We start from the raw sequence: 26421 nt of genomic DNA, 5'->3' as shown, positions 1-26421 counted from the left end.
GCTACAAACATTTCTCAAAATATCTTCCTTCGTGTTTATCAGAACAAAGAAATTTATGCGGGTTTATAACAACATGAGAGTGAGTAAATGATGACAGAATTTTTGGGTGAACTATACCTTTAACATATTCTGTAATGTTTGTGCTGTTCATATACTAATAAACTTAATCAAGGTTTTGCTGGAATGGTGTTTCATATGCTAAACTAAAAATAAATGATATAATAAAATAAACTTAAAATTGTCTTGCAGGTCACATAACCCATATGGCAAAAAAAAAAATATTTTACAAAATATTTTTATATATATTTCAAAATATACAAAAAATGGCCAAAAAATATGTTTTGGAATATGTTTACAAAAATATATTTTTTACTAACTTATTTTTTGGCCATTTTGGTATATTTTGAAATATATTTAAAAAATTGAAAGCATTAAAATATATATTTAGCCCTCCATAAATTTCAATTCAAGGAAATATATTCATGTCACATTGGACGAAAAACTTTGTTACGAACCTGTAAACATAACAAGTTAAAATTAAATATATTTTCAACTTCAAAAATATACTTTATAAAATGAACTTGTATTTATCATATATTAAAAATACATTTAAGGAAAAAATAAATTTTTGCCATATAGGATGTAAAATTAGAAAGGTATTTGCTTGCCCTTGAAATACATTTTGAAATATATGTTAAAATATATAGAGGTTAAAACTAGTATATTTCCAAATTCAAAAATATATTCAATTGAGCATAACATTCAACAAAATGTATTTAGCATATATTTAAAATATATTTTTGGCTAGAGAAATGTATTTTTTGCTGTATGGGAAAGTAATGCTTCCAAACATGATGTATTAACATTATAAGTGCCACAACATCTATTGGTTATTATCTATTTTGGATGAAGTCTCACGTTTGTCTTATTAAATCATCTTCTAATTCTTACATTTGCAAAGTAAAACGCATTTTTGATAACATCCTAGTTTAAAAATTGTAACTAGTAAGACTGAGATGGAAATACACTGCCATCTTTTGGTCTTATTAAGAAATGCGGTGGCTGGGTTGTTAATATGCTATTATTACTTCCCTAGACCACATACTATACATTTTCTCATTAGATCGTGTTTTTGAAAAAATTAAAAATCGTATTATTTAAAGTAAACAATATTTTATTATGTCTAACCAACAGAAATGAGTGAAGTCTGTATTGCGCGTGCGCGCCACACCGGAAACGCTTCCAAACAAAGGGGAAGCTTTTGCGTAATTTAAAGGGAACTGTACACAGACGCGTGTTTTGTTGTTAAGGTCTTCTTAAAATGAAAATCTTTTCGCAAGAACCTAGGAATCAAAGGAAACGCAATAAAACTAAGGTAAAATAAATGTCTGTGCAATAAGTTCTCACTTGCTAACGTTACATAACTCAGTTGAGATTAGCATGTAAGCTAATTCCACGTTGATAAAACAAAGCGACACGTAAACACGAACCCCAGGAAAATAATTATAACCCCATTTTCTGTCAGCATTTGCGTTTTCGTCACATATTGTGTATGCTTTATTTGTTTGATTTTTTTGCCGTAAATAATTATCAATTGTTTCCTATTATTTATATTGTCTCTCATTGTTAGACTCGTGTATCCAGTGTAACCTGTTCTGCGCCTCAGCCTAAATATAAAATCTTTTTTTAAAGTTATTTAAATAATAAAGATGATGAAATATGTTGTTTTAAACTTATTTGTTCTCTTTATCTTTTAGAAGTCAACCCCAATGTGCAGAATGGAAACAATTTCTCATTAAACTTAATGTACTTATATTGCTTTTGCAAAGCAGTAAGGACATTCTCCAAATCATCTGTGCCAGGTCTCTGTAGGGCAACTTTACTGAGAGCAAAACAAGCTCCACCGTATCTCCATTCCTCTAGGATTGTTATATTTAATTGGGACTTTGCATCTAGCCCCAGTGTCGTCTCTTTCTGTGTGCCACAAATCCGCCAATTAAGTCTCAGCTCCAGTTCTCATTTTCAAGTCTTCTGGCCAAATAATTGTCAAAGTAAGCAAGCAGAGATGGCCGAGCAAAGATTCTGCGTTGAATATGCAAAACGCGGCACAGCAGGCTGCAAGAAATGCAAAGACAAAATTATGAAAGGACTTGTCCGCATTGGCAAGATAGTGCCCAACCCGTTCAGCGAGTCTGCGGGGGAAATGAAGGAGTGGTACCATGTGAAATGCATCTTTGAGAAGCTCGAGAGAGCTCGTGCAACTACAAAGAAAATAGATGACATCACAGAGCTGGAGGGATGGGAGGAGCTTCAGGATGAGGATAAAGAGCTGATCAATAAACATGTTTCAGGTATTTAGGTTCTGCGTGCCGTTTTTGTTTTGTGTGCAAACCAAGAATGTGTCTCACGGTCTTTTTTTTCCATCAGAATTGGCTGCCAAAACCAACGCAAGTCCGAAAAAGAAAGTCCAAGCCAAGTTAAGCAACAGTGGGCAGCTGGCAGGACCTAAAGCTGACCCAACCGTCAATGCCCCTCGCAAGTTTTCTGGCTTTACGGGTACAACGTTCAGGCAATCTTATTGTAAAAATGTATTGTATTATATTGTTGTCGTCTATTGCTGTAACTAAGTACGAGGTATATGTTATCTGTCTTTATTAGCTACCAAAGCTGGTTCCTCATCCTCCAGTCCTGGACCATCTCCAGCGAAACCCTCTCAGGGTAGTGCATTATCAGCTAAGCTATGTGACCCCAATCATAAAGACTCCTTACTGCGAGAGTTTCGTAAACTGTGTGCCTTGGTGGCAGATAAGTCCGGCTACAATGCGAAGACTGAGATTATCAGGGAATTCTTGACGAAAGGGTCTGGTGGAGGTGAGCTGATGATGAGTCATTAATGGAGATAAATGGAAGTAGGCTTAAATGTAATGTTTTGTTGATTCTTTCTTCTGTTAACAGATAAGTTTAAAGGAGACCTGTATCTGACAGTGAAGCTTCTTCTCCCAGGAGTTATTAAGAATGTCTACAACCTAAATGACAAGCAAATTGTCAAGCTTTTCAGCCGCATATTGAATTGCAGTCAGGATGAAATGGTGCAGGACCTGGAACAGGTTTGTTATATTATTCATACTTTACTAGGATTTGCATGTAGGGGAGAGAGGGGCACAACCTAACGCTTTTTGGTTTTGGCTCAATCATTCAAAAAATATTTGAGTTTGATTAATTATATTTTTACACAAGCAACACACGCATCTCTGCTACAAATGAACATTTGAAGTTTGTTACTAGTACTTACCATTCTTGGACAATTACACCAAACGTGACAGAAGTGCAAATGTTACAACTTACCCCATAGGTGGGGTTAATTGTAACAGGCAGGGGGTTAGTTGTAACACTTGCTAAAAATTAAGTTTGCTGGCAAATATTTCAATACTATTTTGTCTATAAACTTGAAGTGGATATTGTTTATATATCTGTCTATAATAGACAGCTATCCACACTGTATTCATTCATCCAGCACTTTTCTAACAATAGTTCAATTATAAATGAATACAAATGTCTAAATATGTGAGAAAAAGCAGCACAATTATGACAAAACATTGTTTTTAGATGTGACCCAGTCTGAAATAATCATATTACAGTTTCAAATTCTGAGAAAATGAGCATCAAAGTCTGATTTTAGCCATTCCTTTCATTATGATTTCAATCTTTGACGTGACCTTATTCAATCAATATTAAAGATATGAACAAAAATAAATTTGACACGCGATTTTTGATGAGACGGGCACATTTATTTTGTTGGCAGACAGCAATCATTCGTGTGTAGTTTATTTAAAACGACGGCAAGAATTACGTAAACGGTTTTCTTATCGTAAGTGCTGAGGGGTTAGTTACAATTAACCCCGCTGGGTCAAAATATTTTCAAGCCCACCAGTAACATTTTCAGTAATTTGCGGGAGATCGTCTTTTGGCAGCGTGAAAAAAGTACCGGAAATACAAAACGCTCAACCTTGTGCAACAATGAAAACAGTCCGTGTTACAACTAACCCTGCATTAGTTAATGCCCCGCGCCACCCCTACTAATAACATTTTTCACATTTACATAAATCAACACGAGTTATGAACCAGCTTAAAGGGGTCCTATGATGCAATTTCATGTTTTCTTTGGAGTGGTAAAGTTGTGTGTGCACACAGAAGATTCCTACAGTCGCAAGGATTATTTTTTGCTGTACATGACATTCGGACACGACTGTCGGAGTTCGCCCCCAGTGGCAGTCGTAATGAAATTTCAGTTTAATCGTAAATCCGTGTCAACATTGGAGAGAAGCTCATTCGAGCACAAGAGCCTTTAATCTATGAATAGTTGAGTAAATAAATGAATGCAAATAATTGAAACAATAAAGAGCTATGCATATATGACAAAGGCTTAGTTCACACTGCAGGTCTTAATGTTCAGTTCGGGGTTTTTTTCTCTTGTTCACATTATCACTTAAAGGTGCTGTCAAGACGCAACCTTTTTGTGAGCAAGGGCTACCACAATGGATAAAACAATCTGGAGGGCTACTTTTTTAAAATGGTTTACTCAAAACATTTTTTGTTTTACTTGTTGATTTTATTTGTTAATGTTTTTTTCATTGTTTATAATGTTAATATACTAGAAGAAGCCAAGCTATATATAAAAATATGTAATAAATAAATATTAAATTTGAGGCTATTTATGGAATGTGCTTTGGCGGGCGACTCTTAGACTCCCTGCGGGCAACCTGGTACCCATGGGCACCATGTTGGAGACCACTGCATTACACCAAATACACAACATAATGTTCTTTTTAGCAATGTCATGACCCCTCTATTAGTTTAACAATGAACAATAGCAGAATTTTAAATGAATGTAACCCTTTGTTATACCTAATTTGAGATGCATTTGAACTTGGGTGTATTGTAAAATGTCACCGATCACTAATTTCTAATCTCTTTAAACTCGAATTGCTTTGTCTGTTTTCACACAGGGAGATGTTTCAGAGACGGTGCGAATGTTTTTCGAGAACAGCAAATCTTTCCCTCCATCGACCAAAAGCCTTCTGACCATCCAGGACGTGGATGCCTCACTTACTCGTCTGTCTCAACTCACCAAGGAGGATGAGCAGCAGGCTGAACTTCAGGATATTGCCAAAAAGTCAGTCAAAATCAAACCCTGATGCATGAAGAAAATTTTAAGTACAGTTTATGTACAGTATGTACCGTGCTTTTCATTTGTTGGAATTTTGAAAAGACCTCTAATCTTTCTGTATCTATAACATTTTCAGATGCACAGGGAACGACCTGAAGTGTTACATCCGTCTGGTCAAACATGATCTGAAAATAAACTCTGGGGCCAAGCATGTGTAAGTGACAAATGATTCTATACTGAAATAAATCCTGTTTGTTTGTTCTCTCTCGATGTAACCTCTATGCTTTATTTTCAGTCTGGATGCTGTCGACCCTAACGCTTACGATGCCTTCAAAGCTTCACGTAACCTTGGTGACGTAATTGACAGGGTACTGAAGAACCAGCAGGATGCATCCAACGGGACAGGGCCCAGGAAAATCTTAAGTGTGGAGGCTTCTCTGATGACACCTGTACAACCAATGCTGGTCTGAATCCCTAGACGACTCATTCAAACCTTTTAATTGTACTCCATATTAGAAATGACCGCATTGGCTTCTCAATGTTCATAATTGTGGATTTTTCTTCATGGCATTGAATCTCTTTGTTTCTTGCAGGCAGAGGCGTGCAAGTCCATCGAGTATGCCATGAAGAAGTGTCCTAATGGAATGTACTCTGAGATCAAGTATGATGGAGAGCGCGTGCAGGTCCATAAGAGCGGAGATCACTTCAGTTACTTTAGTCGTAGTCTTAAACCAGTCCTCCCACATAAGGTCAAAACCTTCATCCGCATTGGCATCTTTTTATGCTAACAGACAAGATGTTCTTTGAAAACTTCAAACTCCGTTTTCTCCCACAGGTTGCTCATTTTAAAGACTTCATACCACAAGCGTTTCCTGGTGGCCATAGCATGATTCTTGATGCTGAAGTACTGCTTATCGACACAAGGACTAGTAAACCTCTGCCTTTTGGGACTCTTGGGGTACACAAGGTAAGCAGTAGAGCAGAGGTCTTCAACATTTTTTAGACCACCTTTTTCTTTGATACAATGGTTACAAATATATAAAATTATATATTTTTTTACATTGAACAAAATTATAAACGCAACACTTTTATTTCCCCCCCGTTTTTGTGTTGTGATTTTTTTTCTATGTACACAAAAGGCCTAATGTTCTCAAATATTGTTCACAAATTTTTCTAAATCTTTGTTAATAATCATCCACCTCACAGGTGTGGCATATCAAGATGCTGATTAGACAGCATGATTATTGCACATGTGTGCCTTAGGCTGGCAACAATAAAAGGCCAGCCTAAGGCCTAGTCCACATTAGGGATGGGTACCGAAACCCGGTATTTAACTGGCTCCGGGGCTAAATTATGAAAGACTGTAGTATAAGTAAGATCTCACGCTATCGGTTCTGCTTTCGGTCCTGGAGAAAAAAATAAATGTACTATGTATTCTTGCTTATTATTACACGGCTCTCTGGAATGCTTGATTCTGATTGGTCAGTTGAGACATTTGCAGGTTCGTTCTTTTCAAATAATAACCGCTCCAAAGTAATAATGCATAGCCGGTACTACTTGTACGAGTAAAATCGCTCCGCGCCAATAAAGATCAATAAAGATTACTGTTTGGCGCCATCTTGTGACAAACACTCGACAACCACGACAAGACACAGACAGCTTACTGAGACTGAACTTGACAAAATAGAGCATGACAGCTACGAGGCCAACACACAAAAAAATACACAATGGGCATTAAAACTTCTCAAAGACTGGCTAAAAGAGAAAAAATGGAGACAAGTATGAAGCAGAGGATCTTAATAAGGTATTACGATCATTTTATGCATCTGTGCAAAGTTTCACGGAAGGATAAAAATGTTAATTTAAAACAAATATGCCAATAAAATGTTTCAAATTCATATTCATGTCCAGTTTTTTTTCTTATGTGGCAAGTAGCCGTGTAATAAGCGGGATAATGTAGAGGCAGCCGGTAGTTATTGGGAAATTAGCCCCTTCAGTGTGATACAAGACCCTCCGCTTCGCGTCGGGTCCTGATCACACTGTCGGGGCTTATTTCCCAATAACTACCGGCTGCCTCTACATTATCCCTTACTTAATGTTTTTGTGCACATTTTATCTCACCAAATATTTCTAATTTGCGATAATATTAAGACGTTTTTCTGTGAGATCTGCGAGATCTCTCATGCGCGCCGCGGAGGCTTTCTGTCACACACACACAACAACGAGCGCGGCGCACACACACGCATAACAGCACGAAAACTCCCGCTTAATACAAAGAGTGACGATGGCGGATAGAGCAAAACGTTCAGAAGTTTGGTTATACTTCACTAGAGTTGATGCAGACAACGCTCGTTGTCATACAGGTAAGTGCATCAAGATGTTTGTATGTAAGGGCGGAAACACAAGCAATCTGTCAAAGCATCTTTTAAAAGTGCATTACGTGCAGACAGAAACCGTGTCCCAATTCAAGGGCTGCGACCTTCTAAGCATACGACCTTAAAAGGTGAGCACTCGGTCTGTCAAGGTGGCAGCCTCAGAAGTCCGCGAAGAGAACTGAAATGAGACGGTATAACCCTCGGAGGACCCATTATTTGCGTCACCTGCTGCACGCGCCAGGCGCCTTTCAGGCATGTTTGCCAAAATCATGTTAAATCAATGTTCTTCACGTCATTTAAAATAAATGTACAATCTTCCTAATTGGTTTGGTTACCTTACGTTGAAATTTTGTTGATTTCTTTTGGGAGAAATGACGTTATGCATTCAACACATTTTCTACTTTTTAAAAAATCCCAAATAAAGAAAAATCATGTAAACATTTATTTGGCTAAATGCACCGCACTTTAAAAGAAATCTCCGCCTACATGAAAGCGAAGAGCATGCCACACCAGCAGGCGGTGATATAATCCTAATCGTAAAGCCATCTAGGCCAATCAGAAGCAAAAGCCCCGGTTTTACTGTCTACACGACAACAATGCAACCAGCGTTTCTGAAAATCCTCACCCTGTCAGGGGTTTTCAAAAATGTTCAGTTTCAGTGTCCTGATACTGCGTTTCCGTGTGGACGAATGGCCGAACCGCATAAAATAGTCACCGTTATAAAAATACCTGTGTCTGTGTGAACAAGGCCTAAGAGGGTTTTGCCACAAAATAGTCTTTTTTTTTAAATACCAATAAAATGACCAAAGTGAAAATAAGGCATTCAATGACTATAAACCTTATTATTGCCAATAATTTAAAATAACTAAACCTAAACATAAAAGCCTAATAAAAAATGCTAATCTAAAGAAAATGACATGTCAGATGTAGGGGTGTGACGAGATCTCGTGCGACGAGATCTTGCGAGATTAAATGTGTTTCGTGAGATAACATGTGTCTCGCGAGATTTCTTGTGGAGGTGCTGGCCGGTTCTCAAATAAAAGACTGCATCCTTCGGAGGTCACATTTTTAAACTGCATTTACTTCATCACTGTCTTATTAGAGACTATTAACAATTATAAAGTTTATTAATTATGTAGTTAATCGCAAATTGTTGTAATATGCTCACAACTTGCGGATTTAATGCTCAGTTAATGATCTGAAATAAACCTTGATGACGTATGCAGCCTGCATATGCGACCTCCTGAGGATGCAGCTCTCTGTTTGACCCTTTTACAGTGCATGCATTATATTTGTCTTTTACTGGGTTTGCTTTTTTGTTTAGATTTGCAATAATGTTCCTTTGGGAGCTCGTGTGAAGTCTGAGACGCGTTGTGTTTGTCTGTTGATAAGTGTCAGAGGTTAAGTCTCGGCAGATTAAACGCTCACACAGAGTTTACATGATTTAATGTCTGCATGTTCTTGCTCAAAAAATGACAGTGACTGTATCATTTCTAGTGTAAAGAAATGGACATATATTAAATATTAATATGGATTTAAACATTGTTTGACTAAAAATAAGCGTTTCTCTCCGTCTAAAGTGAAAGTAAAGATAGCGTCCGCGAGACGAGTCCTCTATCGCCCCCTGCATGCAGTTGTTATAATACATACATAATGCTTTTTATTTAAAGGCCACAAAATGTTGTTTAATGTAACTTGGTTTTAATACTTTATTTGAACCAATTATTATTGCATTTTAAATGCTACTGCTCACTTGGGTCTATTTTTATTACCCCAAAATAACAAATTACTTCATTATCAGTTAGCAAAATAATTGTTAGGGCCAGTCCTTGATTAGTTAAAACATTTAAAAATAATGTGATTTCAGTTTCTTATTCATTTATTTTATCATTGAGGGTTTCTTAAAAAGTGTAAAAATATCGTCTCGTCTCGTGAACCCAGTCTCGTGTTTCATCTCGTCTCGTGGATTAAGTGTCTCGTCACACGACTAGTCAGATGCACTTAGAGGGTTTTTCATGTGAACTTTTCATCTTTTAACTTTTCATCCCTTATTGCTAAACACTTCGATTTTGTGTTTTTCAGAAAGCAGCCTTCCAGGATGCTCAAGTGGGTCTGTTTGTGTTTGACTGCATTTATTTTAATGGCGTCAGTCTCATGGACAAGTAAGTCATTCTCAAACAAGCATTTCCCTGAACTTACATCGAAATGCTAATGCAGATTTTAAAAATCGATGAATCGCTTGGTCAACAAGATTTTTAAAATGTTTTTTAGGCCTCTCTGTGAGAGGAGAAAGTTACTCCAGGACAATATGGTGGAAGTTCCAAACAGGATTCTGTTTTCAGAAATGAAGCATGTCACGGTCAGTACTGCTAGGCTATATTTATATCGATGTGTTTCTTCTAATGTTAGAAAAGTAATGCTATTACAGTTATATATTACTTAATGCAGTAATATAACACATTACTAATAGGGCTGTTGCAATAATTAAATAATCGTTTCATCGCAATTGTTTGACCTCACCACAATGATTGCACATCTCTCTAAAAACACAAGGGGGAGCTGCAGCGCCTGTATAAACAAGACATTACATGCATTACAAAGCCATTTTATACAGTGGAAAAAAATCACATTACATTAATTACCTATTACATTATATATTTGTATGCTTGAGGGCCTACACATAACCCTTCAGGATTTGACATTTTAGTAGTAGTGTAACGCATTACAGTTCAGAGAAAGTTATATTGTAATGTAACTTATTACTTTCAAATGACGGTAACTTGTAATATATAATGTATTACATTTTGGAAGTAACTTGCCCAACTCTGGTTTCTCCCCATTATGCTTGGTATATTCAAGTGTCCTCTACTAGACTATGCTTGCTAATGTGTAGGCAGGTCACCTAAATTAAGATGATCTGTTTGTGTTCCAACAGCGAGGTAGAGATCTGGCAGAAATGATCACGCGTGTCATCAGAGAGGGACTGGAGGGATTGGTACTGAAAGATGTTAAGGTACAGCATGACTTATTTTGGAATTAAATTAGAATACTGCAGACTGTACAGTATATACTGTGAACTGCCTACCGTTTTCAGTATTAAAAATTGTATACAATATGCAACAGTAAAGGTTTCATATATATTGTTATGTGCAATGTGACTATGAGAGACATCCAGTCCATGCCTTTGAATTACATAAAACGGCAAGTTTGCCAAAAAAGCCTTTAGTTAGTCTAATTATCCAGGTGAAAAAGAAGTACACTTCCATAATATCCTTAAAGTGGTCTATTTTTCCTATTTTTGTACTTAATATACAAAAAATTTATGTTCTTAAAGGGGACATTTCACAAGACTTTTTAAAGATGTCAAATAAATCTTTTTTGTCCCTAGAGTATTTATGTAAAGTTCTAGTTTATAATACCATATAGATAATTTATAGCATGTTAAAGTTGCCACTTTGTTGGTGTGAGCAAAAATATGGAGTTTTTGGGTGTGTTCTTTTAAATGCAAATAAGCTGATATCTGCACTAAATGGCAATGCCGTGGTTGAATAGTGCAGATTATAGGGCGGTATTATCCCCTTCTGACATCACAAGGGGAGCCAAAATTTAATGAGCTATTTTTTCACATGCTTGCTGAAAATGGTTTACCAAAACTAAGTTACTGGGTTGATCTTTTTCACATTTTTTTGGTTGATTTTCAGGCACTTGGGACCCAACTATATATTTTCATGATATGTTGCCTTCAAAGTTTGTACAAGTGAACTTTTCTGTGCTATTTTGAGATTCCATGAATATGAACTTAAAGGGATAGTTCGGCCAAAAATGATATTACACCCATGATTTACTCACCCTTAAGCTGTCCGAGTTGCATATGTCCATCGTTTTTCAGACAAACACATTTTTGGATATTTTAGAAAATGTTTTAGATCTTTCAGTTGATTAAATGTAATGTTACGGGGTCCATGACCTTCAAGTCCAAAAAAAGTGCGTCCATCCTTCACAAAATAAATCCAAACGGCTCCAGGATGATAAACAAAGGTCTTCTGAGGGTAATCCGCGGGGTGTTGTTGTAGAAATATCCAGTGTTGTGCCTGAACGAGTTCATTGAACGAAAGTTCATGAACTCGTTCATATTTTGGGCGAACGTGAACTGAACGTACTGTATTACTGGCTGATGAACGTTACTGTGAACTCGTTCATTCTGGGGCTTGTGAACGACACGCTCTTTCAGCCTTTCAATAGGGTGCCAGATTTCTATAGAGTCTTCCAGGCGAAAACCCGACTAAAACACACCGTAAACAGGCCTTAAAGCAACACTATGTAGTTTCCATGTAAAAATGACTTACAGCTCCCCCATGTGGTTGAAAAGCGCAACAGTGCCTGGTATCAGACACTCTTCTGCAGGCAGGGGGAGGGGCGGAGCTGTGTTTCCTACCTTCCACCGCCACTTTCAGAGTGTGCTTTTAGGAGCTAGGAGGCTGCTCAGGTTGCAGCAACAGTACAATTTGTCCAGTTAAAAGTTGTTCTATCACTGAAATAATTTTAGAGACATTATTTAAAGGTAAAAAAACTACATAGTGTTGCTTTAATGTGTAGCGGAAAAAACACCCAATCTGGCTACACCTGCGTTTCATGGCTGCATGCAGCATGGAGGTGACGCACTGGACGCTGCTCACATAGTTTAACATTAAATAACATATTTGTCCTAAACGGTTAAGGATTAACATAGGCTGCTAACGCATATTCTGGATCTTGATAGACTCTGACTAACCTCACGCTATTTAACGTGCACGTGCGAGTTGTCCTACACGCGATGCCTCGCAGCGCTTCTCGCCTGGAAAACCCCCTTGAAGCACCCGGCTAGCGTTTCAAGGTATGTGCAATCAAATACAAAACTTAAAAGACAGTCAAAGCTAATGGTAACCCTGGTTGGATAAGGATTTAAAGTTGGATATGAAGATGAAATCTGACACATTTAGCTTCAGTGTTAAAACTGATAAAATTATTGCTGTCTGTGGGTCTATATGGGCTATAATGGCAATAATTAAAAAAATTATAATATGGGGAAAAAGAACTATAAATTAGTTCATTTTTGGAACTGTGAACTAGTTAAACATTTTGAAATATGAACTATGAACTGAATTTGTTCATTTTAAAATTTGTGAACTGTGAACTGAACTAGTTCATGTAGAAAGTGAACTTTCCCAACACTGGAAAATCCATATTTAAAACTTTATAAACTAAAATAACTACCTTTCGGTAGCCCCGCCATCTTAATCGCGTCCGCATTCAGGATGAGAGCTTACGCCGGTTTTACACCGCATGCGTGAGCAGCGTGTAAGCGGCGCGTGTTTTTTTTCGGCGCCCATGTTAACAAGTTAAAGCATGTACACCGCACGCGTGAGCAGCGCGTGCTCGCGTGGCAGGAGCGTCGCTGAAGCAACAGTGCTTCTATCGTTTTGGCGTCGGCTCTATTTTTGCTGCTCACGCTCAATTAAAGTGACAGTGCATTGTTTATGGTTTAAATGGTCGTAGATTGACGTGAAAAAGTGTAATTTTACAATAAAATTATGAATGTGACGCCAAGTGTGTTTGAAACAGTCATGACTTTGAGCAATTTAAAAGATAGCAATGAAATATTAACACACTGTTGCCAGAAGACTGCGTTCATTCACTTTCTGCCCAGCAAATCAGTCCACATCTATCTTAATAATCTTCAGAGAAATAGATTAATCTATAAATCTAAATCTATAAATCTATAAATCTAAATCTCTTTAACTGTTGAAGGGAAACACAATCGACTGCTTAATGCTGTAAATCACTGAGTGAATTCTTTATTTTATCGTAAAACTTCAGAGAAACAGATTTTATAATGTGCCATGGGCTTTTTATGTCTATAATTGTGTTTTGTGTCTATATCTGTCATTACACGGACCAGAACAGTACGAAAACAATGTGGGTTAAACAAATCACAGTTATTATTTAAACTGCACAGTATGCGCTACAAACGCAGCCGGTGTGAAAGCTCAATGGCCACACGCAGCAAACGCTCTCCTCACACGCTGCTCACGCTACGTATACGCGCTGCTCGCGCATGCGATGTGAAACCAGCGTTACGGAGGCTACTCTGCTGCTGCTCTGTGCCCCCGCCCTCTGAATTTGTCATACGTCACTAAGAAAAGTGCATACACTACGCTAATACTCTCTCCTGAATACAGAGGAGTCTAAGAAGGCTGCGCTACCGGAAGGTATTTATTTTCGTTAATAAAGTTTTAAATATGGATATTTCTACAACAACACCGTGCGGATTACCCTCAGAAGACCTTTGTTTATCACCCTGGAGCCGTTTGGATTTATTTTGTGAAGGATGGACGCACTTTTTTTGGACTTGAAGGTCATGGACCCACCAGAACCTCACATTTAATTAACTGATAGATCTAAAACGTTTTCTAAAATATCCGAAAATGTGTTTGTCTGAAAAACGATGGACGTGCAACTCCGACAGCTTGGGGGTGAGTAAATCATGGGTTTAATATCATTTTTTGGTCGAACTATCCCTTTTATGTGCTAAAAATGTATTTAAAGGACCATGGCATGAAAATCTGACTTTTTCCATGTGTAAGTGCTATAATTGGGTCCCCAGTGCTTCTACCAACCTAGAAAATGTGAAAAAGATCAACCCAGTAACTTAGTTTTGGTAAACCATTCTCTGCAAGCACATGAAAAAATAGGTAGTTGAAATTTGGCTCTCCTTATGATGTCATAAGGAGCTCTTATTATTATAATAATACCACCCCTTAACCTGCACTATCCAAACACAGCACTGCCATTTAGTAGAGAGAGAGAGAGAGAGAGAAAATAATTCACAGCACAATTGAGTTTCAATTTCAACAAACCACCATCATTGTCATCAGTGTTTGCACTTCATCCGCTCATTTGCATTTTAAAGTTCACACCCAAAATGGCACATTTTTTGACACGCCTACAAAGTGGCAATTTTAACATGTTATAATAAATTATCTATATGGTATTTTGAGCTAAAACTTCGCATATGTGCTTTGGGCACACCAAAGATTTATTTGACATCTTAAAAAAGTCTTATAACCATTTCCATTGCATAAAAAGCCTTTATTTTAGATCAAACAGCAGCTTTGTGTTTTGTTGTTTCAGGGCCAATATGAGCCAGGGAAGCGTCACTGGTTAAAAGTAAAGAAAGATTATCTTAACGAAGGAGCAATGGCAGATACTGCTGATCTTGTGGTGCTTGGAGCTTTCTATGGCAAAGGCTCAAACGGTCCGTATCAACACTGCCATAGTTTTCATTTCAATCCACATAATAATTAATTCAGAGCTTGTAGTTTTAACAAGTTTGAAATGTTTTTATGCGCCACACAGGTGGAATTATGTCCAGTTTTCTTATGGGCTGCTATGACCCCGAATCCAAGAAGTGGTGCACTGTGACCAAGTGTTCTGGAGGCTATGACGATGCGACCTTAGCCAGACTGCAGAAGGAGTTAGATGTTATCAAAATCGGCAAAGTAAATCTCATTGCTAATGATCGGGAGTCTTTCCCTCTGCATGAACTGCCAGTATTTATTAAAGTTGCATGTGGTAAGACTGTTCTTTATCTCGCCATCACAGGATCCAAGCAAAATACCAGGGTGGTTGAAGATCGTCAAAAACTATTATCCGGACTTTATTATCCGAGATCCACAAGTAAGCCAAAGCTCTTCACAATACGACAAAGGGATGCATAAAATGTATGTGCTTAAAGGTGACGTAGAATGATTGAACGGGGTTGTAGTGGCTATTTGTCCTTAAACTTAAACAAAACTAATAATAACAACCTTTCAAATGGCCACTAAGGCTGCGTCATGGGTAGGCTTTACGCATGGTTAGAGGTACAAAAATAAACTAATGTCCATAGCCAAAGATGAGTTCGAGGAGGTTTATTTACACATATAAGCAAGCTCACAGACATTTCCTGCTGCCTCTCTCACGCTGTGGTAAAAAACCATATGCCCTCGCAGCCTTTCCGGTTCCTCCCACCTTAACCCATTTATGCAAATTAACATAGCACCACGTGACCAAACTATATATAGTAAACTATAACTTAAGCCTAAAATAAACAAAGTGCAAAAATAGCTCCAACAACCCAGCCCCTAATTGTGACGGTAAGTTACCCACAATTAACCTTAGCTGTTAACACAAAGGAGCTATAATTATAACCTAAACATCAAGCTTAAATCTTGCATCTTCAGATTCTCCATGCCTGCAAAAAAAAACAAAATAGATAGAAGACAGATGAGAAAGAGAATGAGATGTATAGTCAATTGTTAGCCTCCAAGAGAAGACAGAGCTTGGTTATTGGTCTGTCCAGGATGCTGGTCTTCGTTTGGACCTTCACAGAGCGAACCAGTCCTCTTGAGTCAGCTGTAGTACTTAGAACTCTACCCATCATCCACGAGCCTCTTGGAGCTGTAGCATCAGCGATTACAACAATATCTCCAGGAATGAAGTTTCTTTTTTGCCTCGTCCATTTTTGTCTTTCTTGCATTACAAGCAAATACTCTGATGTCCACCTTTTCCAGAAAAGCTCCGCAATGTACTGCACTTGCCTCCATCTCCTCTTAATATACAGGTCAGAATTTTCAAACAGACCTGGTGACAGAATGGGCTTGCCTTTCAGCAGAAGAATGTGATTTGGAGTGAGCGCTTCCAAGTCATTGGGATCCTCTGAGACCTTAGTTATTGGCCGGTCATTGAGTATTGCTTCTACCTCACAAAACAGTGTTTGCAGGCCTTCCTCGTCCAGCAGTTGATGTCCAACAACAGAGGTAAGTACACTGCGCACAGAGCGAATCAGACGCTCCCAAACGCCACCTTGGTGAGATGCAGCTGGGGTGTTAAAACTCCACATCACTCCTTCCTGCACAAAAGTCCTTTCAATTTTAGAGTGATTTAAAGCAGCCAGGGCCTGCCTCAGCTCCTTCTGCGCACCAACAAAATTTGTGCCGTTATCTGACCTCATACTTGTCACAGGTCCTCTTCTGCAGACAAATCTTCGCACAGCATTGATGCAGGAGTCTGTGTCGAGGGAGTTCGCCACCTCCAGATGTATTGCACGGCTGCTTAGACAGGTAAATATCACTCCATATCGCTTCAGCACAGTTCTCCCTCTCCTCACATCCAGTGGTCCAAAATAGTCTACTCCTACATTTGTAAAGGGCGCGTTATCAGGCACAACTCGTTCCTCTGGTAAATCTGACATCTTTTGTTCTCCAAGTTTTCCTCTGTACCTTCTGCACACTGTACATTGTGAGAGAATCTTCCTGGCCGCAGAGTTGGCATTTATAATCCAATACTTCTGTCTCAATCTGTAAAGCATGTGATTGCGTCCAGCATGTCCAAGTTGATAATGGATGTAACGTAATATGAGCTGGGAAACATGCAGATCTTTTGACAGAATCACAGGATGTTTAACCTCCAACGGCAGGACAGATCTAGACAGGCGTCCACCCACTCTGAGGATGCCATCTTTAATGAAGGGGTCGAGGCGATAAAGAGGGCTGTCTTTGGAAACAGTCTTTGGGTCGTGTTTTAGTGAGGAAATTTCAGTGCTGAATCTTCGGTTTTGTGCAAACCGAATTATTGCTCTTTCGGCTTCCTCCAAACGCTCTGGTGTCAAGCTGGATGTTCCAAGCGTGGCTTTGAATTTTTTAAGCTCCTTTTCCACATTTTCATTCTGCTTGACCACATATTCTTTCCTCTTTTGCCTCAAAAGTAAAAGTCTTTCTTTCAACGCCAACAACCAGGCCACTGATGTTTTAAGCTTTCTCCAGGATGAGAAATAGTGAATGAGCCGACTGAGGGGATTGTCACGGTTCGTTGCGACAGCATTCATTTTAAGTTCCCTTTTCACCTCTGGATCATCAGATGTGATCGAGGAGAAGTCCAAGTCGAGTTTTGGCCATTCGGTGGAAGACAAATGCAAAAAGTCTGGTCCCCTTAGCCATTTTCCTTTCCCAAATTCCTGAGCTCTTAGTCCTCGAGATGCTTCATCTGCAGGATTATCTTTGGTGTTTACATACCTCCACTGATCTTTATCTGTGGCTTCTCTTATAGTGCTGACACGGTTAGCAACATATGTGTGAAAGCGCTTTGTTTCATTGAAGATGTACTTGAGAACAGTAGTGCTATCAGTCCAAAAAACTGACCTTTGCAATGGCAACTGTAACTCCTTCAACAGCATGGAATTCACTCGAACTGCGAGCACAGCTGCAGCAAGCTCAAGGCGTGGGATGGTTAGTTGCTTTAGAGGAGCAACACGAGCCTTGCCTGTGATGAATGAAACATGCACACTGTCAGCACGCTCCAATCTCAAGTATGAAACAGTGCCATATCCTGATTGACTGGCATCTGAAAAATTATGCAATTCTGCTTTCACTTGTGTTCCAAAGTTCTTAGGTTTAATGCACCGTTCCACTTTAAATCCACTCATATGCTGAAGTTCAGAGAGCCACTCAGACCAATGTCTGGAGACGGCACTAGGGACTGGCTCATCCCATTTGAAGTTCATTCTACACAGCTCCTGTAACAGTAACTTAGCAGGGATTATGAAAGGAGACAAAAAACCCAGTGGATCATAAAGAGAGCTCACCACAGAAAGGATGCCTCTCCTGGTGTGTGGACGTTCCTGTACCGCCGTCCTGAAACTGAACGTGTCTCCTTGAACACACCATTGCATCCCCAGAGCTCTTTCCACAGGGAGTTGGTCCCTATCCAAATCCATGCTCTCCAAACCCACTGCCCTGACATTGATGGGAATAAGTGCAAACACATTTTGGCTATTTGTGACCCACTTTTGGAGATGGAAGCCACCTTTTTTACAGAGAGATGTTAATCCATGTATGAGCTTCACTGCATCTTCCTCTGTTGCAGTGGACTTGAGACAGTCATCCACATAGAAATTTGTTTTGACTGTGCTGAGGACGTCGGGTGAGTATCCCAATGCATTATCCTCAGCAGTTCTTCTCAGTGCATAGTTTGAGCAGCTTGGAGACGATACAGCTCCAAACAAATGTACACACATCCTATATTCCTCTGGCTCCATTGCAACATCTCCATTGGGCCACCATAAAAAGCGCAAGAAGTTAACATGCTTGTGTGGGACCCGGACCTGATGGAACATGGCGTTGATATCAGCCATAATAGCAATGGGCTCTTCTCTAAACCGGAGGAGGACGCCAATAAGCGTGTTAGTGAAGTCTGGGCCCTGCAAGAGCTGGCTGTTTAATGATGTACCTTTGTAAGTACAGCCACAATCAAACACAACACGCAATTTACCTTTGGTTGGGTGATGTACACCATGGTGGGGAATGTACCACACCTTTCCTTGTTTTGGAGCGGGCTCATTTGTGGGAACCTTTTCTGCATATTCTTGCTCCAACATGTTGTTGACAAAATCAGTATATTGAGCCTTGAATGAAACATCTCTGTTAAATCTCCTCTTCAGGCTTTGGAGTCTTTGTAATGCAATGCAGCGATTATTTGGCAAAACAGGATCTTCAACTCTGAAAGGTAAATCAATACAATAATGTTCATTGTTAAGCACTGCTGTATCCTTCACAATTTTCATAAATTTAATGTCTTCTCTTGACATCTCAAGTTGTTCGTCATATGTTCTTTCAGCAAAGCCATGATTGTACTGCTGCATCAACATATTTTCCAAGTGCTCCACAGATATATGATTAGCAGTTACAACAGTGCATCCTGATTAGACACCAGCACCTCCAGAGTCTCCAACACGAAGAGGCCCGTTTATGACCCAACCAACTCTGGTCTTCACTGCATACGGTCCACCACATTGGCTGTTTATTAGTTCCCATGGCTCCAAAACTTTGGGAGAGTCAGTTCCAATGAGCAAGTCCACATCTGCATCTACTTCATGTAGCTTAATGCTACTCAAATATGCCCACTTGGCAACATCATCCTGACATGGCACATTGACTTTGGATACAGGCATTTCTGTTTGTGTCAGAACAGATGGCAGCTCAATAAAATCCTCGGTATCAAAACCAGACACCTCCAGACCAGTTATCACAGTGGTATTAATGGTTTTAGTCTGTCCCATTGTCCTTAATAGTATGTTACAGTTTTTACCTGATACTCCCAGCCTTTCAGCCAGACTTGCAGTGCAGAAGGTACCAGAGCTCCCAGGGTCCAAGAAAGCGTAAGTATGCACAACTTTATTACTTTTCTGACTTTTCACCCGCACAGCCACAATGGAAAAAACAGCAGTATCCTCTTCACCAGCCCCAATATGACCACATGTCTGCTGCTGCTCAGGTACAATGCTCACAGTTTCTTTGCAGGATATCCTTGTAGTATCCTCCTTCTCCACATGCAGGACAGATGGGTGTTTCCTGTGACACACTTCACAATCCAAACGACTCCTACAGTCTTTGCTTGTGTGTCCATATTTCAAGCACCCAAAACACACACCTTTCTCCTTTAGAAAGTGAATCTTGTCCTGTTGGGTCTTTCTTTTAAACTGAAAGCATTTTTCCAGAGTGTGATTAGTGAAATGGCAGAACAGACATTTGAGCTGATTACTATGGGCTGTTAAATTTTTCTTTTCTCTATGTTCATCCTTTATTACATTGATGCTGGTGGCAAAGGTACCACTTTTCCTTTTCTGCTTAACTTGAGTGGATAACTTTGTGTGGCTGGTGGGGAAAACATCATTAATATTTCCAAACAGCGGGTCTGAAACAATTTTGACTTGTTTTTCAATAAAATTTACAAAATCAACAAACACTGCTCTGCTTCCAGTTTGTTCCAGTATATCACATGCCACATTTCTCCACTTTTCCCTCAGTTTGTATGGAAGTTTCATTAGAATTGTCCTGAGGTTAGCTGGCATGTCCAACTCCTTCATGTACTTTATATGATGTACTACATTGGCGCAACCTCGAAGGAACAAAGCATATGACTGCAGAGCGTTAACATCCTCAGGTTTTATTGAGGGCCAATTATTGATTTTGTCCATATAAGCAGAAGAGATTTTGTGTTCACTGCCAAAATGTTCAATCAAAAGTGTTTTTGCTCTTTGGTAACCCAGATCAGAGGGCAGATGCTGACAACTTCTTACAATGTTTCTTGGTTGCCCCCTAGTGTATTGTTCTAGGAAGTACAGACAATCACTGAAATTTTGAGTTTTATCCTCTATACAATTTTCAAAGGCTCTGAGAAAAGATTTAAAGTACAGGGGATCACCATCAAATACAGGTATATTTCTCATAGGCAGAGCAGAGGCTGTGTTTTGTTGGACCAACAGGGCAGTAATTTCATTCTGACGCTGCATGATGTTCAAAATGTCTGGAGAATTGGTAGATTGATTATTGTCGTGAGCATTTTGCAAAACCAGTGGTTGTGTACTTTGTCCTTGAGAAGCAGGAATAACATTAGGTATGGGTGGTTGCATTACAACATGTTTGGGTTTAGCACCAACAGGGACAGAATTTAATAAGCACCTAGGAGAAGGTTCAGAGTTTTCATTGGTGGGCACAAAATGGTCAGCAGTAGGATTTAGTTCATATTTTCCTGGAATTTCTGACCTTTCCAAGTAAGAGTTCATGCCATCTGATGTTGTAGATGCACATTTTGACACTTTAGAGCCACACTTTGAATTTATTTCTAGAACCTTCAATTTTGCGTTTGTCACCTTTAATTCTGCTTCCAAAGCAAGTTGTTCCTTTTCTCTCCTTAAACATTCCTGTTTCTTCTGTAATTCCTCTTGGTCCTTTTCCTGTTTCCTTCTTAATTCCTCTTGTTCAAGTCTTATTTGTTCCTCCTGCGCCTCCAAAATGTGCTTTTGTTTTAGAGCAGCCATACGCTCCTGTAATGCTGCTTTATCTGCTTGTGCTAATATTTTTGCAGATGCACTAGAGGAAGTTCTTGACAGTTTAGAGCCAGCTTTTGAGCGCGCTGCAGAACCTTTATTGGAAACACTGTCCTCAGGCCTAATATCAGTTTGATTATCAGGCGGTTTAATTGGAAGTTCATATAAATGGCCTGTATTTGATAACCACCCTTTGACATCATCAATAAAGTTTGAAAACAGTTTTTCCTTTTGTTCAAAATATGTATTCTGCCTTTCCTTTTCATCCTGAGGTATATTCAATGACACGAATGACGAATGATGTTGTTTTGCCTCATTAACACATGTTATCATTTGACCCAAAAGAGACTTGACTTCACCGATATTGTCTGCAGAATGCATTAATTCATCCATTTGATTCATGAACAATTTGGCTTGTCTGAATTTCTTCGATCTCTTTTCCTGACACGTTTGCATGAAAAACATCATTCCTTTAACAGTAAAACTTGTACGTCTCTTTATCGCAAGCGCCGTGTCACTTGTGGCTTTGGATACAACGTCAGACATTTTTACTTTCTATTGACGTTGGCCACGTGCACACACAGTTATTTACCAAGGTTAAATAAAGCACATACCTTGCGGAACTTTGTTTGTAGCGTTGTTGTCTTTGCGCACGGAGTTGAATGCGTGCAGTGATTGTTGTTGCGCGCGTCCGTGCGCGTCACCTGTGAAGGCTTTGGGCCAGCCTTTGCGAATCCAAATGTAACAAACATCAATCCTCCATTCCGTAAATGCAGCTCCAGCGCTCCAATAGCGTCACCGTTATCCAGTACGGTGTCCAATGAAGCTTTACACTGTAGGATGGGTCGTGGCTTGATGTTTGCGCTATATCCAGTCCGCACCTTCGCGCTTCCTAGGCCCAGCGATGTCTCGAGCATCCAGGTAAGTATGGCTCTTTCAATGGGGTAATCCAGCAAACAACGAGTCCAATTTTCCAGGTAAACCAACGATATACATCTAGGGGCGGGTTTTTTACTTATGTAGCTGCTATTTGTCCTTAAACTTAAACAAAACTAATAATAACAACCTTTCAAATGGCCACTAAGGCTGCGTCATGGGTAGGCTTTACGCATGGTTAGAGGTACAAAAATAAACTAATGTCCATAGCCAAAGATGAGTTCGAGGAGGTTTATTTACACATATAAGCAAGCTCACAGACATTTCCTGCTGCCTCTCTCACGCTGTGGTAAAAAACCATATGCCCTCGCAGCCTTTCCGGTTCCTCCCACCTTAACCCATTTATGCAAATTAACATAGCACCACGTGACCAAACTATATAAACTATATATAGTAAACTATAACTTAAGCCTAAAATAAACAAAGTGCAAAAATAGCTCCAACAGGGGTATTTATCCTTGTTCTGTGATGTGACATGTAGACAAAAATTTTTTTGTTTGGGTCTGAAGCTTCCTAAAAACCTCTCTCAGATAGCTCTATTAGGGTGGGGGATTTTAAACAAGTGGTTTTGCCCCTATTTGGCTCCCCCTACTGGCTTAACTTCCAATCTCATTACTGATTGGCTGACTCTGCTGCCACTCAAAAAATGTAGCCAATTATTTTAAAGTGGAGGGGCAGTGAGATGCCTGTGATGTCATAAGCATCAGTTTTTCAGATTGGGACGTTTTCTGGCTGACATTTCTAAAAGAGGAATTTCTATGAGACTGAGATGTTTAGCATGTCCAGCACTTTTTGTATGTTCGTGAATGTGGGTAGACTACCATTATTCAACAAAGACAAGGTAAAAATGGTTTTTCATTCTCTGTCCTTTTAAAATAAGGTCAATGAAATTCTGGTGAAAGGTTAGTCAATGTTGCATACTTTGTAATGGAACAGCAATGAAGGAATTGAGTTGGCTTATTACCTCTTTTCCTTACCTTAAGGATGAAATTAGTCAATTTTTTTACGTACACATGGGGGTCTGCGCACAATTCACGTGACGAAATGTTCGTCATTTGTGCAGTAAATAACAACAATACATTGTCGTGTTTGCTTACAGAAAGCACCAGTATGGGAAATTACAGGAGCAGAGTTTTCAAAATCGGAAATGCACACAGCGGACGGCATATCCATCCGTTTCCCGCGCTGCACTCGGATGCGAGACGACAAAGATTGGAAAACCGCCACCAACCTTCAGCAGCTCAAGGTAATTTTGATTGAGAAACTTTTTGCATCTTTTCAAATTTTTGCATACTTCCCCCTTTTTAATTGATGCTTACTATCAGGTTTTTATTTATTTTGCAGGAGCTGTATCGTATCTCGAAGGAGAACTGTGATTTTGAGGTGACGGCTGGTCCATCTGAAACTGGCCAGAATGACAAGAGCTCCTCGGGAGGTGACAGCGGAAGCAGCTCACCCTCAACATCTCATGGAGCTTCTACTGCTAACAAAACCAGTAAGTAATGAGAATTTGTCATGAAGCGTAGTGGTTGACCAATAAGGGTTTTTTCTTGGTGGCTGAGTGATATTAAAGAGACATTCAACTTTTTATGAAAATATTCTCATTTTCCAGCTCCCCTAGAGTTAAACATTTGGTTTTTACCATTTTGGTTGATCTCCGGGTCTGGTGGTACCACTTTTAGCATAGCTTAGCACAATCCATAGAATCCGATTAGACCATTGGCATCATGCTCAAAAATAACCAAAGCGTTTCAATATTTTTCCTATTTATAACTTGACTTTCTGTAGTTATATTGTGTACTAAGACTGATGAAAAATGAAAAGTTGTGATTTTCTAGGCCGATATGGCTACGAACTATACTCTCATTCTGGATATCAAGGACTTTGCTGCCGTAACATGGCTGCAGGAGGCGCAATGATAATACGCAGCAGCCGAAAATAGTCTACTTAGTATCTTTTAATAGCAGGGGACTATTTTCAGGCACTACATGATATTATCATTGCGCCTCCTGCAGCCATGTTACAAGTGCAGATTTGTTTAAAAAGCCCTTGAAGCCAATAATTTTTTGGAAAATAAGATTTAGGTCTGAACTTACTGTAACCATTATTTTTTTTGGAGGATTTAAAAAATATTTCCTATATAATTATTTACATTTTTAGATTATCATTATCAAAAATTATCATTACCGCAACATGATATTACATGAAATAGATCCATTTACAAACTCATGTTGCGTTAATGAGAACTAAAAAGTTGTCCAGGTACTATAACAAACAAAATTTTAACTTTTATCTGGAGAAAAAAATAAGAATGCTTACCTTGTAGCCATCTTGAGTGTCACAGTCAATTATGTCCCTTACAACATTTTTTTTAAAACGTTAGTTCCTTGAGGGCTTAAACAATGATTGAAAATTGTTGCGGAGGATGAGAAATTTTTTCTTGGACAGATATTCCTTATTATTGTCTCTACATTTAGCAATGATCACCAAATACCACATGTTTCTTTACTGTAAATGTTTATAGTATAACATGCACTGAAGCTTTTTATTTTTTAGATTTTTTTTAATTATAAATATTTCCATGTCAAAGAACCCAAATCCAGTCATGGACATGTTGCGGTAATGAAACTTTTCCCCTTAAATGTGAAAAAAAAAAAAATAGGTTTCTATGATGTCATTTGAAATCATGTGCAAAATAGTACATGAAGAGATGTTTGTAACTGTATGCTTCTTATTTTGATACTCTTACTTTTTTTTATCAAAATGTTTAAAGTCTAATTTCACGAAAAATCACCTGACTGAGTTGCACCTTTCTGTACATATGAAATAAAATACTCTCACCCCGTACGTTTTATCTGTTTAGAAAATGGTCATAGTCCCAAAGCCAAGTTAGTGAAATCTGAACCACCCTCGCCTGCAGTTAAAAGAAAACTGCCCACCGAAAAACAAGTTGCAAAGAAGGTTTGTTCTAGCATCATTGCACCAATGTATGAGTTTATGTAGCCATTTTTTGCTTCATGTCATTAAAACACTGTGATCTTGTTTCTTTACAGATTAAAACCGAACTTGTCCACAGTAATGGACAAAGCAAACTAAACACATCGATTCAAACATCCGACACAAAGAATGAAAAGGTTTGCTTTGACTTTATTGGTTGTTTTGGACATAATGAAACTCTATTAAAGTATTAAAACTGTTTTTCTTGGCAGACTTTACTGGACATTTTCACAGGCGTGAAGCTCTACCTCCCAGAATCCGTGCAGGACTTTGAGAAACTTCGGCGCTACTTCATAGCGTACGATGGAGATCTGGTGCCAGAGTACGACTGCGGTTCGGCCACACACACGCTGGCACAGCCAGAGGAGGACAGTCAGAGCCACAAGGTCACCTCCAACTGGATTTGGGAATGTATCCGCAAGAGGCGGGTGGTTCCACCCTGCTGATCCAAATTATGGGAATGCTCCACGGACACTAGCACCAAGCTCAGGCATTTTTCCTATAGTGACATTGCTTCTTAGAGAACAGTAAACATGTTTCACCCTCCCCACAACTAGGTTGTTTTGAATGAACTTTTGTGATTTTTCTTTTTAAATGTTTGTCTTAATAACGGCTTTACCATATTTTGGTATCGCACACAGTCTTGTAGAAAACCTTATTCTTAGATTTTCAAGTTTGTTTTGGTTTTCACATATTTGTCATACATACTAGTATGTTATGGATTCGCATATTTATGATTTTTAAAGTTTTCAGTGAGTGTCCCTAAGCGTGCTTCCGCTTTCTCAATAAGCACGAGTTTCAAGCAATGTCATTTTTTTGTCATTATAGTAAACACAGATTTGCCTGTGGTTCACAAGACAATAGCAACAACCATGAAGCATAATTAGAAAACTGACAATTGTGTAGAATACAAATAAGCATTTGTAATCTTTTTTTTTATTATTTCAAGTGTTTCAGTCATTTGGATTAAACAAAGATTTGTGCTGAAATTAAGTCATGAAAGCAAGTCAGTTTTTAAGGATTGTTCCATTGACATCAGTCTG

General features: G+C 38.8%; 1 protein-coding gene across 1 annotated transcript; it reads left to right on the top strand.

Annotated features, from left to right (window-relative positions):
* Window positions 1-1237: 1237 nt before the first annotated feature.
* lig3 (ligase III, DNA, ATP-dependent) lies at window positions 1238-26276 on the top strand. Its single transcript, XM_065284221.2, has 21 exons — window positions 1238-1375; window positions 1758-2351; window positions 2428-2556; window positions 2659-2871; window positions 2956-3107; window positions 5007-5173; window positions 5304-5381; window positions 5463-5631; window positions 5761-5916; window positions 6003-6134; window positions 9625-9704; window positions 9814-9901; window positions 10478-10555; window positions 14713-14836; window positions 14938-15080; window positions 15184-15258; window positions 23481-23627; window positions 23726-23876; window positions 25245-25342; window positions 25435-25515; window positions 25591-26276. Exons 2-21 carry the CDS (start codon window positions 1805-1807, stop codon window positions 25822-25824), a joined length of 3042 nt encoding a protein of 1013 aa, XP_065140293.1. The 5' UTR covers window positions 1238-1375; window positions 1758-1804; the 3' UTR covers window positions 25825-26276.
* Window positions 26277-26421: the final 145 nt, after the last annotated feature.

The sequence above is a fragment of the Paramisgurnus dabryanus genome, chromosome 5 (assembly GCF_030506205.2).
Source record: "Paramisgurnus dabryanus chromosome 5, PD_genome_1.1, whole genome shotgun sequence".
In the NCBI taxonomy this organism is placed as follows: Eukaryota; Metazoa; Chordata; class Actinopteri; order Cypriniformes; family Cobitidae; genus Paramisgurnus; species Paramisgurnus dabryanus.
Note: the sequence above shows the minus strand (reverse complement) of the source record. Positions and strands in the feature narration are given on the sequence as shown.